This window comes from Zalophus californianus, chromosome 10 (assembly GCF_009762305.2).
Source record: "Zalophus californianus isolate mZalCal1 chromosome 10, mZalCal1.pri.v2, whole genome shotgun sequence".
Classification (NCBI taxonomy): domain Eukaryota; kingdom Metazoa; phylum Chordata; class Mammalia; order Carnivora; family Otariidae; genus Zalophus; species Zalophus californianus.
In genome coordinates this window covers 1,427,721-1,447,434 of record NC_045604.1, presented here as the reverse complement: position 1 = coordinate 1,447,434, position 19,714 = coordinate 1,427,721, and the positions used below count along the sequence as shown (strand labels likewise).

The 19,714-nt window shown below is 39.5% G+C and overlaps 1 protein-coding gene across 6 annotated transcripts in view; it reads left to right on the top strand.

The window, feature by feature from the left end:
- Window positions 1–19,714, top strand: part of ASH1L (ASH1 like histone lysine methyltransferase) — a 195,873-nt gene that overhangs the window by 82,372 nt on the left and 93,787 nt on the right. For all 6 annotated transcript variants that reach the window (XM_027613237.2, XM_035722526.1, XM_035722524.1 and 3 more), the window contains exons 4-5: window positions 2,903–3,004; window positions 9,302–10,040. In XM_027613237.2, coding sequence (XP_027469038.1) covers window positions 2,903–3,004; window positions 9,302–10,040 — 841 coding nt within the window. The remainder of the gene's footprint in view (window positions 1–2,902; window positions 3,005–9,301; window positions 10,041–19,714) is intronic.

The following is a 19,714-nucleotide window of genomic DNA, read 5'->3' as shown; positions in this document are numbered from 1 at the left end:
CAAACCAACATTCAAGTGCATTTACCTGCCTGGATCTTAAAATCTAATTTGTAGCAGAGCCAGGACTCAAACTCAGGGCACCTTGCCCCTTGGTGATGTACTTAACACTCCACCACACACAGTTCTGCGCTGCACTCTATTTTAGGTTTTGAAACATGGATTTATTGGTCTCTTTTGAAATGGACATGCTTGTTCTCTCTGGGTGTTACTTTGCTCTTCTCCAGCCACCCAGCTGCACAGTACGTTTTTGGCAGTGTTGGAGATAATGTTTGCAGATTTCCGATGATTTCTGCTCTTAGGCCAGTTTGAACATCTTTAACAGGTTGCTACCTCATGCATGGAAGTTTTGGTCATCATTTTCCAGTCTTAATCTTGGTTGCTTTACATCATTAGGTCATTTTTTTCACGTATTCTCATCATCTTATTGTCCTATAAGCAACGTTTTTAAATGAAATAAGGACCTAGATCTGATGATTACCGAACCCTAGAGATCTATATCTCAGGGATACATCCTATTCCCCTTAAATATGGAATATTGTTAAGAACATCTCTGCTTTTTATGAAAAGGGAATTCAAACAGACTTTTAAAATGAAAAATGAGAACCAGCCTGAATGAAGTTTTATTCCAATCTCCTGTTAAATCCTAAGAATGGGCTGCTGGCCTCCATTACTTTCAGGAAATGAAAAGTGGCTCAGAAGCTAAGTGAGCTAAGCCATGTCTCTCTCAATTGTTTCAGTTTCTCAGGAATTGCTGTACAATGCTGCCAATAACGATCTCCGGGGATCTGACCCCCATTCCACCTCCCACTGCCTCCTCTGCAGCTCCAGATGCCACCAAAAGAAGGAGCTTTGAAGAAAGTGCCTGTACCCTCTTTTACCCTGAGGTGGGTGAGGCCAGGCAGGGTGATTCTCAGGATATCCTGATGATCAAAGGTACAGTTGAAGCCTCATCAAGACTTTCTTGAAGATGAGCAAGAAATTTGGGAAACGTTACCAAATAGCCTAGAAACTGAAGACGGAGCTCAAGAATGGATGGCACAAATGCCATCTGAAATGTAGTACATGATGACATTCAAGATCCTAGATCAGCTCCTTGAGGGCAGAGACTTGTATGCTGTTTTTATCTCTCTCCCCCACCTCCACGGTGTCTAGCATAGGACTTAGCATATAAAGTGCCCTTAATAAATGTTAGTTTATGACTGAGAGAGAAGACTTTATAAAAAGTACTCTCTAACACCTCCTTTCCCTTGTAGTTAATCTAAGATTGTTTGCCCATTCATCAGGAGAATAGTGATAGAGAGTTCACTGATGTCTCAAGCTTCTTGGCCACTGTTGTCTTCTGTCTTGGCTGTGTGTCTGAGTAGGAAATATTTATCTGTCCAGTGCATGAATTTTTCAGTATTAATACTTAAAAAGTTATGTCTTCACTTAGATATTTTTATTGTGGTATTTAGCTCTTTAATGGAAATTTTATCTGAACCACAATCTAGGGGGGATTTATTGTACTGTTGGTTTTTAAAATCCCTTTGTATTTATTTTTAAGATTCAACAATAAACAGTATTGCTTCTTGATTAGATCTCACATTAGTCGTCACTGTTTGAGAAATAGGTTGTACTATCACAATATCAGTTTCCCAAAAATCTAACTTGTTACTCTTGAATGGCAACACATAGTCCTATATCTCACCTGGGCAACGCTAAAAGAGCCTGCTAAAAGAGGATTTACAGTGATGTGATTTAAGATACTATATAAATAAAACAGAGCTCGGGGTTTATTATTTCTCTCAGAGAAAGGGAAATACTAGAAACGTAGCTCCATTCAGTTCTTCTGTCCTCAGGTTGTTCTTCATTCACTTAGTCACGTCTTCATTAAGGGGTTAACTCTCATTTAGAGGCAGATCTTAAAAATCTCATCTTCAGGTATTTGATTTCTTGTACCTTTTGTGCTTCTGGTTACATGTAAGGCTTTCTATTTGTAATTTCTAGTTAAAAGTGAACATTTCACAGTACTGCTAGTTTTTTGATAAACATGAGATGGATATTTATTATGGGTTCTCTACAGCTGGCTTTTTTGGTTATAAGGAATCCTGTATCAGAACCAAGTATATTTTATCCAGAAAAATAATCTTTCCTGAACAACATACTTTTCAGTAAGAAATGTGTTAAATTATGCTGCATTGATTACGGGTTTTGGCAAAAAGTGTGTAACTTTTTGAAAGGAAATTGTTTCTTTGTCTTTATGACCTCTTATGTATATAGGAACCTTATGTGTACAGCTTTAAAGTAGGTTTGCTCTGTTCCATGGATAAATTAGTCACCAGTTCTTCCCGAGTATGCTGTAGAGGAAACACACAGACTAGGAAAGTGACTTCTGTGGAGTAGATAGGATGTACTGATTTAAGGTCTGACTCTGCTTCTCACCTCTGATTCTATCAAATGAAATGCTCAGGGTGGACCTGCTTTCTCACATTAGTCATTCCTAATTAATTGCATTATAAATGTTGTTTGTCGGTTCATATGATGAATTTGAATTGATAATCAGGAATAGGCATGATTAGAATATTGCCAGTGACCTTTATCAATAAATGTCTTAATATGTTTCATAGTAGTGATATATAAAAACTAAATTGTGTATTCTGTTCATTCTTCCACTAAAACTAGTTTTCCCTCTGTTAACGTAACAGGAGAAAATCATGTATATGAGACCTGTGAAATTCTGTCGGCAGCACATAGTATGGTTTGTCGTCTGCTTATTGTCTACTTATTGTCAGCTTAAAAGTTGTGTTATTGCAGGGAATGGCAGTGACAACAACTAAAATATTACAGTTCTCACACAAAATCATTTGACTTTATTTTTAGACTTGAATTTTCCTATGATGTCTATCTTTTCCCCTCTCTCCAGGTTCTCTGCCAACCTCAGAAAAGTCTTCCCAGCGACCATCAGAGAGCACAACCTGTAGCCCTACCCGGAAGAGGTCGTCATCTGAGAGTACTTCTTCAACAGGCAAGTACTGTTTGTTTTACCAGACTTTAACTAGAATTTCCCATCTGTTACTTGTGAACAGACTTAAAATATGATACTATAAACTTTTACAACATAAATTACAATTTGTATTTACGTACCATAGAAAAAAACAAAAGCGGTTGTGGGATGTGTGACTGAGCAGAAGTGCTCACTAAACCAGTGTCCTGGTCCTCCCTTTTGTGCTCCTTAAGTCCAGGTAAGCTTGCTCCCAGATGTGTAGTGGTTTTGATGTGGTCCAGAGGGAATAATTCAAAATGACTAGGTACAAAAGTAGGCAGACACAAAATAGAGATTTTAAAAGTTGAGTTGAGGTAAAGGAGTGTGTGGTGTTAGAGGGCAATGTGGATTGGAACTGTTTAATAAAGGCTTGGCTATGTATATAAAATTGTCCTAGTTTCCGAAGTAGCATTTACACATCTCTGAGATGTGCAAAAACAATTTATGAGGTTGTAAGAAGAATCTCTATTAATACTTATTTCTAACCTCAACTTTTAAAATGTGTAATGTTTATATATTTTTAATATGTATCACCTCTTAATACAATATATCATATTTGTGTAGTTCATACATAGATTTAGAGGATGCTCTCAATTTTTCCTTTTTACTGATTGTGTGTTTATAAAAAAAACAAAACTAGAGGGTAATATATATGTATTATAGATATATATCTCATATTTAAGGTATACAGAGAGATATATATATATATCTGTCCTCTGAGGATTGCAGGGGAAGAAGTCCTTTTTAATCTATCAGTGTCATCAGGAGAGATGTGCACTGGCAGGATCATTCTAGGCAGTGGAAGTAACATATGTAAAGGGGAGAATAGTGAGTTTAAGAAATTAAATAAAAGAGCCAATGTGGTTAGGTAAAGGGACTAAAGATGAGACTGGAAAGGCATGTAGGGAACCTTATTAATAACACTCAGGAACCATTAAAAATTTTAGGCAAGAAGTGACATACCATTTCTTGGCTTTTTGTCATACTTTTTGATTGGTAGATCACTTGTGACTTACGGTCAGAAAATCTGATTCCTTCATCAGTTCAAGGCCAGCCTGTCAAATTGTACCCGTGTCATGCTTGTTGAATTTATCTGATGATGGGCTTCAGCATATTTGAAGCTTTTTATTAGCACCGTTGTGCCAGAGGTACAGTTGAACTCAAGCAGCAGTGAGGGTTTTGTCTCTCAGAGCGCTTTGTTTTCATACTGCTTCAGAGAGATTCTTAAACAGTGAGTGACTACTTTTGATGGTATCGACCTAAGCCAGGGTTTAGTAAACTGCAGCCTGTGGACCAGATGCTGTCCAAGGCCTCTTTTAGTGCAGCCCTCAGCTAAAAATCGTTTTTACTTTTATTTTTTTTTTAAGATTTTATTTAGAGAGAGAGAGGACTAGCTGGGAGAGAGGAGAGGAGTAGAGGGGAAGGGATAAGGAAAGGGAGAGAATCTCAAGCAGACTCCCCACCAACTGCAGAGCCTGATACAGGGCTCGATTCCACAACCCTGAGATCATGACCTGAGCCAAAACCAAGAGTTGGACACTTAACCGATTGAGTCACCCAGCTGTCCCTGTTCTTCTGTTTTTAAAGGATTGCTTAAAAAGATAAAGGAGAAAGGAAAAAAAGTGTATGTGAGACATCATGTGTCCTCGAAAGCCTAAAATATTTACCATTGAGATTTTTACAGAAAAAGTTTGCCAACCCCTGAAAAGAAAGAATGAGATTTCAAGGAGATAGCCACCAAAGAAAATCACCAAAATATTTTACTTTAGTAAACAAAAGAAATAATACCTAGATCCATAAAGTTACTCTTACCATAAGACTGTTTTATTCATTCAGGTAAATATTTATTGAGAGTAACTGAATACTGAGCATTGGAGATACAAATATGAATAAGATAAGGCTCCTACCCTCAAGGATTCTGACATAGTCACCAGCAAAGGTGTGTTAAATTCTGTAACGGACCAGTGAGCAAATATGGTGACGTGCAGAGGAACTCCAGCACTTACCATGTGCGTGACTAAAGAAGACACCCCTTAAGGTGTGACCCATAAACTACCGTCATTTGTGTCGACACATGGGGCAGAGTGAAGAGTAAGAAGGTGTTTAACACAAAGAAAGGCCCAGAACCATAAAAGAGAACGCTATTTTTGGAGAGCAGCACATTGATGTGCTGCACATAGTGTGTGAGGGATATTATGTGACGGTGGTAGAGAGTGAGGCTGTAAAAGTAGTAACAGACTGGACCCCATACAGCATAGGCCTTTTTGTGTGTTTTTTTCGTTTGAAGGCATTGAGACTCTGTTGTGGAGGCGGTTGGGAGCCACTGAAGGATTTTGAACAGAGAAGATAAAAATTGTTTGATATATTGTATAATTCAGAATAAGATAGGTTTTGCGGTGCTAAAAAAGGCCCAAAATTTCAGTGGCTTGAGACCACAAAGTCTTCCTTTTGTTCATGCCTTGTGACCACTGCGGGTCTGCTGTGTGTTGTCTTCCCTCTAGGACCCTGTCAGCAGAGCCTCTTTTGCAGTGTTGCTGATCTTGTGACAGAGGGTGAGCAGCACAGTAAAGCGCTGACCAGCTCTTAAGAGTTTCTGCCCACATTTCAGTGCTAAAGCAGATCGCATGGTTAAGACTTCTGTTAAGGAAGTGGGGGGAGTATAATGTTATGGAAAGCAGGGCAGCAGATATTTATGATAATAGCACTGTCTACCACATACACATTTTGGAAATCTCTACAGCATTACAGTGTGGAGAATGGAATGTGACAAGAAATGTGTGAAGAAATGCATCGATAATGGCTTCAGGTTTGGATATGTTCAATTTGAACAGCGTTTGGGCTGTTGAGGTGGAGATGTTAGTGAACCATTTGGAAGCAGTGGCTTGTAGTTTGAGCAGGACGTCTGGTAGAGATGCAGACCTAGCAGTATGTAATAGAAACATGGATCTGGCAGTGAGTGAGCTAACCCAGAGGGGACAGCAGGAACGCAGATTTAAGAAACATTCGCATTGGAGGGGAGTGGAAGAGAAGGTGTCAGTGATGACATAAAAGTTTTGCACAGATGTTTGTGTAGAAAGATCAAAGAGTACATGTAATGGAAGCCTCTTAATGTCAGATGTCACGGAGAGGTCAAGAAAGATTTGGACGTTAATAATTGGGAAGATGATTTTTATAAAACCAGTTTGCAAGTGCAGAGTTAGAGCAGTTTGGCTGCTTGAGAAGGGACTGCTAGAATTCAGGTGGCCTTGGTTGGTATAAATTTGAGCTCTTTATTTCCAGCAATGAGGTAAATTAGATGTACTGAGCAAACAAACTTCTTGGCCCCTAAAACTAAAATACTAGATAAAACTTGGGAAACATTTCTTAAAACATTGCTGAACTTCGAGATAAATAAATAGGAAACCAGAAGTTTTCAGAAAGCTTGATCCAACAGAACTAAAGGAGTATTAGAACCGTTTGACATCTGCCTGATTCCTGGTGGCATAGAGCCTGAGCAGCACAGAGGTTCATATCAGATTTCCCTGCATAAATCTGGCACTCCCTAAAGGTGACATTTACCAGGGTAAGAGCAAATGGAAACCAACCCATCACAGAAGAAGGCAGGAGCAAGAAAAGGAGCACCTCTCCACAAGCTCATTCTCACCTCCTGTCTCACATGCAGATTTTTTTTTTTAAGGTTTTAGTTATTTATTTATTTGACAGAGAGTGAGAGAAAGCACAGCAGGGGGAGGGGCAGAGGGAGAGGGAGGAGCAGGCTCCCCACTGAGCAGGGACCCCCCAATGCAGGACTCGATCCCAGGACCCTGGGATCATGCCCTGAGCTGAAGGCAGATGCTCCCCTCACATGCAGATTTATATTGCCTGTGGGACCCAGAAAAAAATTAATGAAAATTTGTTGTCGAATGGTAGTGCCCTGAGTTTATTCCAGAGCCAAATGCAAATTTAATTCCTGTTCCGTATAAACTTAAGTGTTTTTGATCAGTATATCCTCAATATTGGTTGACCTAGCATTCTCATTTACTCCAGTAGCACAAGACAACCTTTATTTTGCATTCAAAAGGCAAATCACTCAATCAGAACTATGTCCTAACCTTCTAGTTATAGACAAAAAAATGAAATAGTAGAGAGTTTAGAGACCCTCTGTTTAGTAATTGAGATACATAAACAACTGAACAAATACAATTTTGTACAAGACATCTTATGGCCCATCCTTGAACTAATGCTCTGTTTTGAAATACATCCAAAGGGATAAATACACTAAAAGGGATAGTATATGTTTAATATATGATTTTACTGATGGCTGCAGTCATTGTTATGAAAGCTATTGTCTGTGACCTTAGCAGGATCTATTGGGAAACAGGACAGTATCCTGCCTAGACTGACTTATACTGTGGAAGCTGGGTTTCCAAGGGCAGATGTTCTCAGAGAGACCCAGGTGGAATGTGTCCTGCCTTTTCTAACCCGAACTTGGAAATCAACATGTTCTTACTTCTGTGGAATTCTCTTTGCTAGAAGCACCTCACTAAGGGCAGCTCATACTCAAGAGGAGAATTAAATGCTACCACTTGGTGGGAGAACAAAGACTTGGGTACATGTTGTAATAGCTCTACAAGCAGGTGGGCTGTTGCTTTAGGGCAGGGAGACAAGGTTAGCTTAGTATCGAGTGGCTGTGGTAGTGTGAAGGAAAGTGGATAGGTTGAAGAGACCAGACTAACATAAAACCACATTTTATGGTTTGTGGGGAGAGTAGAGAAGAAATAATAGATGATGTGACCTGAGCTTGGCTGACAAAATTCCTGCCATGTAACTGGTGCTCCATATATACAATGTAGAAGAGTTGGCTTTATGGTATCGTTCACTGAGGTTCGTAGTCTGGAGGAGCAAGGTTGAAGGAGGAGGTAATGACTTAAGTTGTGAATGTGAGTTGAGAAATCTGTGAAACATGCAAAAGTAGAGAAGTAGAAGAAAAGTTTTATTCAGAAAATAGAGATTTGGGCATCTCAGAATATAGGTGGTAGTTGAATGAATTGCCAAAGAGCTTGGAGAGTTCAACAAGGAAAGCACTTGTACCAGAGAAAGTGAGAAATGCTCACGGGCTCAAGCCAGGTATAGGAAGGAAGCAGTTCTCATTGTGGTCATCTTCAGAGAAAATTGAAGATGCATATGTGTGTTCTTATCATTGAAACTGTGAGAATAAACATGTTGCCATTGGGGAAGTAAGTATGAAAAGTAAAGACACAGTATCGGGGATTAGGGACCTCTACAGTTAAATCTGATAGTGTTGCAAGTAACTGGAAGATAATCAAAATGTATTACCAGAGAAACAGTGGAGGCCAGATTTTAAGAAGTAGTGATATTTAATAGGTCTGAGAATTTGAAATTTGAAAAATCCTGAATTTAAACAAGACTCTACTGGATATTATCTGAAGGAAGTTACTGGTAATTTGAGAAAAATTGATGAGACGGAATCTAGAATGCCCCAGGCTTGTAAAGGAGTACCTAGAATAGTACCACATTTTAAACTCACATAGGTAGGAAATCCATTGATCAGCTTTGGAAAAGTACGACCTTTGTTCATTAATAGTAAGCAGCTAGGTCTCTTGGGAAATGGCCCTGTTACAATCTGATGTTTACAGATACTGTAAAACTAATATGGCTTGCCAGAGGAAGGTGAGCATTTCCCACATTATGTGTAGTCATAAAAAAGTGTGGAGTGGTATTTGAAGAAACAAAGATCACCAAGTCATTGGGCCACTAAGATAACAAGATTCATTGAAGGCCACTTATTTTCTGATCTTACCGTCAACGTGTGTTCTTTAAATTAGTTTATACATATGTTTAGTATTCTGGTTTTAAAGCTTTTCTTAAGAAGTTTCACTTATATCCTTTGTACTTGCAGCATTGTCAGAAAAAGCACTGAACTAGAAATACCACCAGCATTTAACTGGCAAGTCTCTACAGTTAAATGGACTGTCAGTTTTGAAGAAATAAACTATTTCTTTCTGCTCCTCATCTCAGAGAGTGAGAATTGTTGTTGTTGCTTTTTAACTCACATATTGTTAGGGAAACAGGCCAATTTTGAATTTATCATGATTACTGTAATACGCCTTATTCAGGAAAATAAACCGTCAACTTGCTTGGGAGAGACAAATGCATATGGTGTTAGGATGTTTAATCCTGTTAAGAAAAATGGAGCAGTATTCCTTTGACGTAAAAAGTTAATTTAAATGACTAGCTGTGTTCCGTTTGTCTCTATGTGTGATTTGTTGTCTTATTTAGTAAACGGAGTTCCCTCTCGAAGTCCAAGATTGCTTGCTTCCGGGGATGACTCTGTGGATAGTCTGCTGCAGCGGATGGTCCAACATGAGGACCAAGAGCCCCTGGAGAAGAATATAGATGCTGTGATTGCATCTGCCTCGGGGCCACCTTCCTCCAGTCCAGGCCGCAGCCACAGCAGGGAGCGAGCCCTGGGAAAACCGGACAGCCTTCTGGTGCCCTCAGCCCCCGGTGACTCTTGCAGTAGTAGCGTCTCACTCCTGTCTGAGAAGCTGCCGAGCAGCTGCTCGCCCCATCATATCAAGAGAAGTGTTGTGGAAGCCATGCAGCGCCAAGCTCGGAAAATGTGCAATTATGACAAAATCTTGGCCACTAAGAAAAACCTGGACCATGTCAATAAAATATTAAAAGCCAAAAAACTTCAGAGACAGGCCAGGACAGGGAATAACTTTGTGAAACGCAGACCAGGGCGACCTCGGAAATGCCCTCTCCAGGCTGTGGTGTCAATGCAAGCGCTCCAGGCTGCCCGGTTTGTCAGCCCTGACTCGAATGAAGGCGAAGAAAGAGCAGCCCTACCCCTCCGTCCCGACACAGTTACAGATGTCATTGAGGCTGTGGTACAGAGCGTAAACCTGAGTCCAGAACATAAGAAGGGGCTGAAGAGGAAAAGTTGGCTGTTGGAAGAACAGACCAAGAAAAAGCAGAAGCCATTCCCAGAGGAAGAGCAAGAGCATACTAAGAGGTAAGTATCCTTGTTTGACATTTTATCTGAGGGGAGAAAAACAGCTTTTTACAAACGTAACATACATATGCAGCTTAATTCTTCAGGTAACCTCCTAACCTTTCATTACGTAAAACCTGCTCTTCTGTTTTATTTAAAAGTGTTATTTATGGCTGCCCGCAATTATGAAATATTAAGAAGCACATGGGATGTAACAGTCCAGGCTGAAACCCTGACTTTGCAGAGGAGGAATTCAAGGCCCAGAGAGGTTATGTGTTTTACCCAACACACAGCTGTGTGCCTGGGATTAGTTTTAGGCTCACACTCTTCTCTGCGCTCCAGACTTTTCATCCTGTCGTCACACATTTTTCTGCATGTTAGATTTATTTTCTTCATAGTTTCCTTATTATAGTCTTACTTTTTTCTAAAAGGTGTAGAGTGCAGAGCCAAAAATCACTCCCCATAAAAGAGCTTTTAATCCTTTTGTTACGTGTCCAACCAGATTCTTTCCCTGAAGGTGCGCTTGGTAGTTTTAAATGAGTCATAATACAGTATTCACCATTTGCAAATGACTTTTCCTTTACTAAATACAGCATGCTCATTCGTAGTTACATGGTGGCCCTGTTCACAATTAGAGAAATACAAATTAAAACTGCTAGACAGTTTTTAAGCCTCTTAACATTTATTTTCAAACTGCTCTCTTAAAAGCCACACCAATTTATACTTCTACTAATTTTATACAGTAATAGTCATATACTTCTTAACCGCCCACTCTTACCTACCCTGGCAATTATCTTTCTAAAAATCTTTATCGGAGGCAGGGCAAAAATGTCTTCATCAGTTTAATTTAGGTGAAATATACTTCCTAAATGTTGCTTCCTACTTATTTTAATTTGCACTTATTTGCATATTGGGACATTAGTATTTGTTTATGTACCTTACCTATTTTTTAGGTACTCATTATATACAGTCAGAATGATAACCCTTAGTGTTTGTTGTTTTCTTTTTATTTTCTTGCCAAACAATAATACAACAGTGAGAGTTTATCAGTCTTTTTCTCTGCCATCTGCCTTGGTGAATCCTCTATAGAGAGGTTTTTCATATCTCTCTAATGCATACATCTGGGAAAAATACTTTTTTTTCCTAGAGAATATATGGGATTGAAATTTTTTTCATTGTAGTATGTGCTTGTACTACTTTTAGTGAAGCTGAAAGCTTACTGATTGAAAAGTTAAGTCTCTTTTCACATGATCTCATTTCCTCTCAAATCCTGTTCTCCTCAAAGGCGTGACTGTGAACATTATACCATGGAGGGGCACCCAGCTGGCCCAGTCTGGGGAGCATGTGACTCTTGACCTTGGGGTCGTGAATTCAAGCCCCACTCTGAGTGTAGAGATTACTTAAAAATAAAATCTTTAAAAAAAAAAATCAGTATACTATGTATACTTTGATATCTTTTCTTATACCTGTACAAGTGGGTGCATCTGCAAAGCTGTTGTCTTATATAAGTGGTAACACACTGTAGTTTTTAACTCTTTCTCATCATGTGTCTCAGAGATCTTGTCATTAGGACATGTAGAATTACCTTACTCCATGCTAAGAATATAGAATGATTTATTTAACTGTTCTCCTTTAATGGATTCCATATTACCTTTATTTTTTTTTTAAGATTTTTATTTATTTAAGAGAGAGAATGAGTAAGGAGGAGGGGCAGAGGAAGAGGGAGAAGCAGACTCCCTGCTGAGCAGGGAGCCCAATGCGGGACTCGATCCCAGGACCCTGGGATCATGACCTGAGCCAAAGGCAGATGGTTAACTAACTAAGCCACCCAGGCGCCCTCCATATAAGCTTTCGCATATAGGTGTTTAAATCAGTTGAAATTTGCTTTAGTACAAGTTATGAGTTAGTGCTATATTTATGATCACTCATTGTCAAGGTTAGTTTTGTAAACATGGCTGTTTTTATGTTGTATGTAGTTTTTACTCTTTATATTGCCACTGAATTGTAGTATTTTTTTTGGAAAGGCAGGAAAATAGAGATTTCGTTTTAAAAAGAGATGTAATTTAAACTTTAAAAAAATTTTAAATGGTAGTCTTAGCACTATTTATTGATTAATTTTTCCCTACTTATTGGAAATGATACCTTTATTATATACTAAATTTTAAATGTTTTGGGGTCTTAGGGTCTATTTTTATTGTTTCTTCCCATCAGACTATTTTAGTATCAGTGTTTTTCCGTTTTAGTCACTGAGGCTTTAAAATACTGAAAAGAGGGGCATCTGGGTGGCTCAGTCTGTTAAGTGTCTTGCCTTCTGCTCAGGTCATAATCCTGGGGTCCTGGGATTGAGCTCTGTATCCGGCTCCCTGCTCCTCGGGAAGCTGCTTCTCCCTCTCCCACTCCCCCTGCTTGTTCCCACCCTCACTGTCTCTCTGTCAAATAAATAAAATCTTAAAAAAAAAAAAAATGTGCTTCAGAGAAAAGGCTTTATTCCAGAAAAGCCTTTCTGTTCCAGGAAATTCTAGTATCATAGTCACCAACATTAAACACTTTAATTTTCCACAAAATTACGTTTTAGAATTTGAAGAAATTAACATATACATTAAATTAACAAAGCTAAGGTACAATAGAAAGAATCACCGAAGACCAAAGTTAGTTCCTTGAAGACTAATAAAATATGCACACTGCTGGTAGAGTTGATCAATGAAGAACATTATGAGTTAAAAAGGAGATAAGCTTTATATGAGAGATTAAAAAATGACTATAAGCACGTTACACCCAACAAATAGTTGAGATGTACGTATTCCTAGGAAAAACCTGCCCAAGAAGAAATAGCCTGAGTGCTTCTTTTCTATAAATGGAATCTTTAATTTAAAATCTTATGGCAAAAAAAAAAGCAGCAGGACTGGACGGTTTACAAGAAAATTCAACCACATTTGAAATAAAAGGATCATTCTCGTCTCATTAAAACTCTTTAGAGGCGCCTGGCTGGCTCAGTCGGTGGAGCTTGGGACTCTTGATCTCAGGGTTATAAGTTTGAGCCCCAGGTGGGTGTAGAGATACTTACATAAATAAATAAACTTAAAAAAAAAAAAAAACAATAAAAAACCTCTTTAGAGATGGTGAGGGAAGTAAGGAGGGGAATACACATACAGAAAGTACATAAACATGGGGCGTCTGGGTGGCTCAGTCGTTAAGCGCCTGCCTTCGGCTCAGGTCATGCTCCCGGTGTCCTGGGATCGAGCCCCGCATCGGGCTCCCCGCTCTGCGGGAGGCCTGCTTCTCCTTCTCCCACTCCCCCTGCTTGTGTTCCCTCTCTCGCTGTGTCTCTCTCTGTCGAATAAATAAAATCTTTAAAAAAAAAATAAATAAATAAGAAATCAGTTTAAAATTTTTTTCCCAAAGTTAACAACCGATGTAGACATAGAAGGGGTGAATGTATGGAACACTGCTAGCTAGCATCCCATGTGCCTTCCCAATCACAAACTGCTTGCCTACCATTAGCCATAATCAGTCTCCTGACTTCTAAGGTAACCACATCTATAACTTTTTTAATACCATTTAAGTATGTAACCCTGACAGTATTCTTTAGTTTATCCTTACTGAACTTCATTTAGATGGAATTTATACATGAAATATGCTTTTGTGTCTCACCTTTTTTGCTCACCATATATATACATGTTAAACCATCTATGTTGTTACACATTGCTGTAGTTACCTTCTTTTTATTGTGTACTAATCCGTTGTTTGTCTACAATACAGTTTTTCCATTTTACTGTTGGGTTATTTCCACTTTGAGGCTATTATCCAAAAATGTTTCTCTTAATATTCCTTTAATGTCCACTGATGGATGTGGGCACTCATTTCTTTACGGTGTATTCCAAGGAATGGAATTAATGAATAAAGTAAAGGTTTTTGTCCCAAGACTTAATTTCAGGCTACGGTGTATTAAGCCAGTGTAGAACAGAACACAGTAGTTTCTCTTCTGTAAGAGAAACAGAAACACATATGTATGCAAGCTTGCTATATGACAGAGGTAACACTGCAATAGGGACAGAAGGGGCGCCTGGGTGGCTCAGTCGGTTAAGCGGCTGCCTTCGGCTCAGGTCATGATCCCAGGGTCCTGGAATCCAGCCCCGCCTCGGGCTCCTTGCTCGGTGGAGAGCCTGCTTCTCCCTCTCCCTCTGTCTGCTGCTCTGCCTACTTGTGCTCTCTCTCTATCTCTGTTAAATAAAAATCTTAAAAAAAATAAAATAGGGACAGAAAACAATATTTAATAAATTGTGCCCTAAAAGTTGATATCACAGGGCGCCTGGGTGGCTCAGTTGGTCAAGCGACTGCCTTCAGCTCAGGTCATGATCCGGGATCGAGTCCCACTTCGGGCTCCCTGCTTGGCGGGGAGTCTGCTTTTCCCTTTGACCCTACCCCCTCTTGTGCTCTCTCTCTCTCAAATAAATAAATAAAGTCTTTAAAAAAAAATTTATATCACATAGTAATGGAAAAGAAATTGGATTCTGTCTTATCCTGTATAAAAAAATTAATTCCCAGTTGACTGAATCCATAAGCGTTAAAAGCAAAACTTTTTAAACTTTCTAAGTCTAATAGATGGAAGGAGAAAAATATCACAACCCTGTTGTCAGGAAGGATTTCATAAACAAGATATCAAAAGCAGTAATCATACAAGTAAAGACTGATATACTGGATTATATTAAAACTAAGAATTTCCAGGGGTGCCTGGCTGGCTCAGTTGTTAAGCATCTGCCTGCGGCTCAGGTCACGATCCCAGGGCCCTGGGTTTGAGCCCCGCATCAGGCTCCCTGCTCCGCAGGAAGCCTGCTTCTCCCTCTCCCACTCCCCCTGCTTGTGTTCACTCTCCCACTGTGTCTCTCTCTGTCAAATAAATAAATAAAATCTTTACTACGGAAATTCTCTAGACTCTTCCAATAAAACCTATGCCATGATTGGGCATAAGAAGCTAAGGATTTCTACTCATCAAACATCATCATGGCAAATATATGAAGACTTGCTACAAAGTGGGAAATTTATAACACATATAATGTGTATAGTTTTGGTATCCAGAATGTATAACAAAAAAAATGTGTTACAAATAAATTCTATATAATCTAGCAGTTCCCCTTTAGAAAAACTCTTGCCCAACAATCACCAGAAAACACTTTTCAGAAAGGTAGTAGCAAGATTGGTTATAACATATAGAAAATGGAAATATCCAAGATTACCGTTAAAAGGAATAAATATATTCTAGTTTTTCACACAATGGAATATGATATGGTAATAAAAATAATGAATTACAGCTGATACGTAATAATAATGGATGAGTCTTAGAAACATAATATTAAGTAAAAAAAAAGTCCCTAAAAATGATTTACTAGCTGGTACTGTTTTTATAAAGCAAAAGAAAAAGAAAAACCATGGAAACTGAACAAAGTATTGTATTGATGTAGATAAATATATCATAAAACCATATTTTATCTTTTTTATTTATTTCTTTTAGAGAGCACACATGCAAGTCGAGGGGGGTGGGTGGTGGAGGTGCAGAGGGAGAGAGAGAGACTCATAAGCAGGTTCTGTGGCCAGTGTAGAGCCCCACAAGGGGCTTGATCTCATGACCCTAAGATCATGACCTGCACCAAAATCAAGAGTCTGGCACTTAACTGACTGAGCCACCCAGGCTCCCCCATAAAACTTTTTTTTTTTTTTTTTTTTCCTTCAGAGAAAGAGAGTGCATGCACTGGGGGAGGGGGGAGAGAGGGGAGATTGAGAATCTCAAGTAGACTCACTGCAGAGTGCAGAGCTCACCTCGGGCCTCAGTCTCATGATCCTGAGATCATGACCTGAGCCGAAACCAAGAGTCGGGTACTCAGCCTACTGAGCCACCCAGGCGCCCTTTGAAATAATATTGTTTTAAAGCCATTAGGCATAGGTATCCAAATGGGGTATGGAAACCATGGTGACCCTGGGCTTGATGTTAGAGACCTAATGGAGTGAGGAGTTGGGCCATGGTACAAAGTAGGGAGAGCAGCAATGCAGTGTAGGGTGTCAGAGGCTAAGTAGAATGAGATGGATGCTCTTGTAAAGGGAGTGTACAGGGTGGCATAGTTGCGTAAGCATCCAGCTCTTGATTTTGTCTCAAGTTACGATCTCGGGATTGTGAGATCAAGCCCCATGTCAGGCTCCACACTTGGCGGGGAGTCCGCTTCTCTGTCCGTCTCTCTCTCTCTCTCTCTCTCTTCCCCCCTCCTCTGCCCCTGCCCTCACACACACACACACACACACACACACACACACACACACACACACACACACACACACACACACACACACACACACTCTCTCTCTCTCTCTCTCTCTCTCTCTCTCTCTCTCTCAAATAAATAAATCTTTAAAACAGAGAGAATAAGTGCCTAGTGTTGGATATAGATACCAGCAAGGTTAGGAAGTTGTCCATCCCAGACTTCATTAATAAGAATTTTTAAAATTCTGTGAATAGGCATTTGCATTTCTTGTAAGCTGTCTTGGTAATTCTGATGTGTGTGGTCTATGGACAGCACATGGGGAAACGTGGCACTTGGAGAATTTATATATGTAGGTGATAAGCAGGAAAGCAGAAAACATTTTTGATTGCAGAAGAAAGAAATAAGGCACAGAAATAGAAATGAATTTGCCTGGAAAGGAAAACGGTAAAAAATAAATAATAAATTAAATGATTAAACACTTAAGAACAGGTAAAAAGATAATAAGTTGATTGGATAGACGGATGGATGGGTAGATAGAAAGATAGATCCTATAACCAAGTATGATGTATCCCAGTTATGTAAGATTTGTTCAACAATTAAAAGTCAATTAAGGTTATTCATCACATCAAAAGGCTGAAGAAAAATCACACGAATGCCAATAAATGAAGAAACATAATTTCACAGACTCTAACACATGTTTGTGATAAAAACTCTGAGCATTCTATGATCAGAAAGAAAACTACCTCAACATAATAAAGGCCATGCACAAAAAAACAACAGCCGACAGCCTCAGTGGTGAGAGGTTGAGAGCTTTCCCCTGATGCCAGGAACGAGGGAAGGTGCCCTCCTGCGCCACTTCAACACAGCGGAGTATTAAAATTCCCAACCAGAGCCGTCGGGCAAGAAAGAAGTAAAAGGCATCCACATTGTAAAGGAAAATATAAAATTAGCTCTGTTCACAGATGCCATGATCTTATATGCCAAAAACCTTGAATATCTCACACAAAAACTATTAAAGCTACTGAACAAGTTCAGCAAAGTTGAGAACACAGAATCCACATACAAAATCCGCTGCATTTCTGTAAACCAACAATTTTCCCAAAAGGTCCCAAAAGGAAATTAAGAAAACAATTCTTCTTACGGTGGCATCAAAAAGAATAGAATAGTTAAGAATAAGTTTAGGAAGGCAAAACTTGTATGTTGAAAACTACAAAACAGGGTGCCTGGGTGGCTCAATTGGTTAAGTGTCTGCCTTTGGCTTAGGTCATGATCTCAGGGTCCTGGGATAGAGTCCTGCGTCAGACTCCCTGCTCTGCGGGGAGTCTGCTTCTCCCTTGCCCCTCCTCCCACTCATTCTCTCAATCTCTCTCTCTTTTTCAAATAAATAAAATCTTAAAAAAAAAAAAACTACAAAACATTGTTTAGTGAAATGAAAGAAGACGTGAATAAATGGAAAGACAGCTTGTGTTCATGGACTGGAAGACCTAATGTTAAAATACCAGAACTACCCAAAGCGATCTACAGATTCAGTGCACAATCCCAGTGATGTTTTTTATGAAAATAGAAAAACCTATCCTAAAATTCATCAGGAATCTCAAGGAATCCCAAACAGCCAAAACAGTCTTGAAAAAGAATGAAATTAGAGAACTGACTCTTCCGGTTTTTTTCTTTTTCTCACCTTTTTGCACTGTCTAGAACTTTTTTCTTTGATGCTGAGCATATGATGAGAGCAGACAATTTCCTTGTCCATAATATTAGGGAAACAGTTTATTCTTTTTGCCTCAGACTCCGTAGTGAAAGACTATGTAGGAAATTCCCTGCCATGTCATTGCTTTGGTCGCAAGGGCCCTAGCAATCTGTTTGCTTATGTTTGTGTTTTTTATAATTTCTAGGGTTTTTAGTTTTACTTAGTGGAACGATAAGTGGCAGTATCTATTCCATCTTTGCCTGGAACTGGAATCGGCTTAGTTTTTTTTTTAAGATTTTATTTGAGAGAGAGCACGCGGGAGCACAAGCTGGGGGAGAGCAGAGAAAGTGGGAGAAGCAGACTCCACACTGAGCAGGGAGCCTTACGTGGGGCTCCAGGATCACAACTTGAGCTGAAGGCAGATCTTAACAGACTGAGCCACTCAGGTGCCCCAGGAATCAACTTAATTTTTAAAGATGTTTTTGATTGACTTAGAATTCTATTTTAACAGGCCTTTCCTCCTTCCCCTCTTTCTCCCCTTCCTCCTCCTTTAGTACTTACAGATGTTATATCATTGCCTTCTGGCTTGCATTGTTTCAGACAGGAAATCTGCACTCATTCTTATTTTTGTACTCCTGTATAGGTTGTGTATTTTGTCCTCTCGCTTCTTAAATTTTCTTGAGTAGTTTTTAGCGATTTACTATGATATGCCTTGTTTTATTTGAATTTGTATTGTTTATGGTTTGTTTAGCTTCTTGGAACTTTAAGTTTATACTTCTTATCAAATTTAGAAAATATTTGGCCATTAATCTTTGGGTTTTTTTCCCTGTGAATTTCTTTACATTGTAAATGTTGCATAATTGTGTGTGTGGTTTTTGTTCTTTTCCCAATGTTCAGGGTTTTTTGGTAGGCAGTTAAGTTACTTGTGTTTTGGCTTAGATTCTTTTCAAGACTGTTTTTAAGCTTTATTAGTGCTGGTCTTTAGTCTAGGAATAGTTGAGCTATATGGAAATGAGTGATACTCCCCTCTGGGATATCTGTGGAATGCCCTAGTATTAGGCAGTGTCCTTGCACTCTGCCTTGTGGAATCACCTGCCATCGTGTGTGAGCTCTGGGAGTTGTTCAGGTTACAACATACAGTAGGTTGGTGGTTCTTTGTCCAGCCTTATAGAATTTCACCCTGCATGTACACAACCTAGCATTTAGCAGTGTACTATGGGAGGCCCTTACAGATTTCTAGAATTACTTTCCTCTGTGGCTTTCTCCGCGCCAGTACTCTGCCCCAGCAGTCCCGGTGCCCTCAACCTCTCTGCTTTCTGTTCAGTTCATCACGTTGGCTCTTCTCTGCTGTGGCTCTTCTCCTTCCACCATCACCCTCCCTACAAAGGGAAATTGCTCTAGGACCATTCTTTTTTTTTTTTTTTCCCTTAAGTAGGCTCCACACCCAGCGTGGAGCCCCACACAGGCCCGAACGCACAGCCCTGAGATCAAGACTTGAGCCAAGATCAAGAGCTGGACTCGAAACTGGTTGAACCACCCAGGCGCCTTCTTATTTTTTTTTCTTTCTTTTTTTCTTTTCCGTTTTCTCAGGGTCAGAGTGCTGTCCTGTTATCCAGTGTCTGCTAAGTGTTTCGTAAACCTCCAGGTTTACAGTAGTTTACTGTATTTCTAATAGTTTCTGTCAGGAGGACAAGTCTGGTATCTGTTACTCCATCACAGTCAGATGAGGAAGTCCCGTACCTTGTGTTTTACTTGCT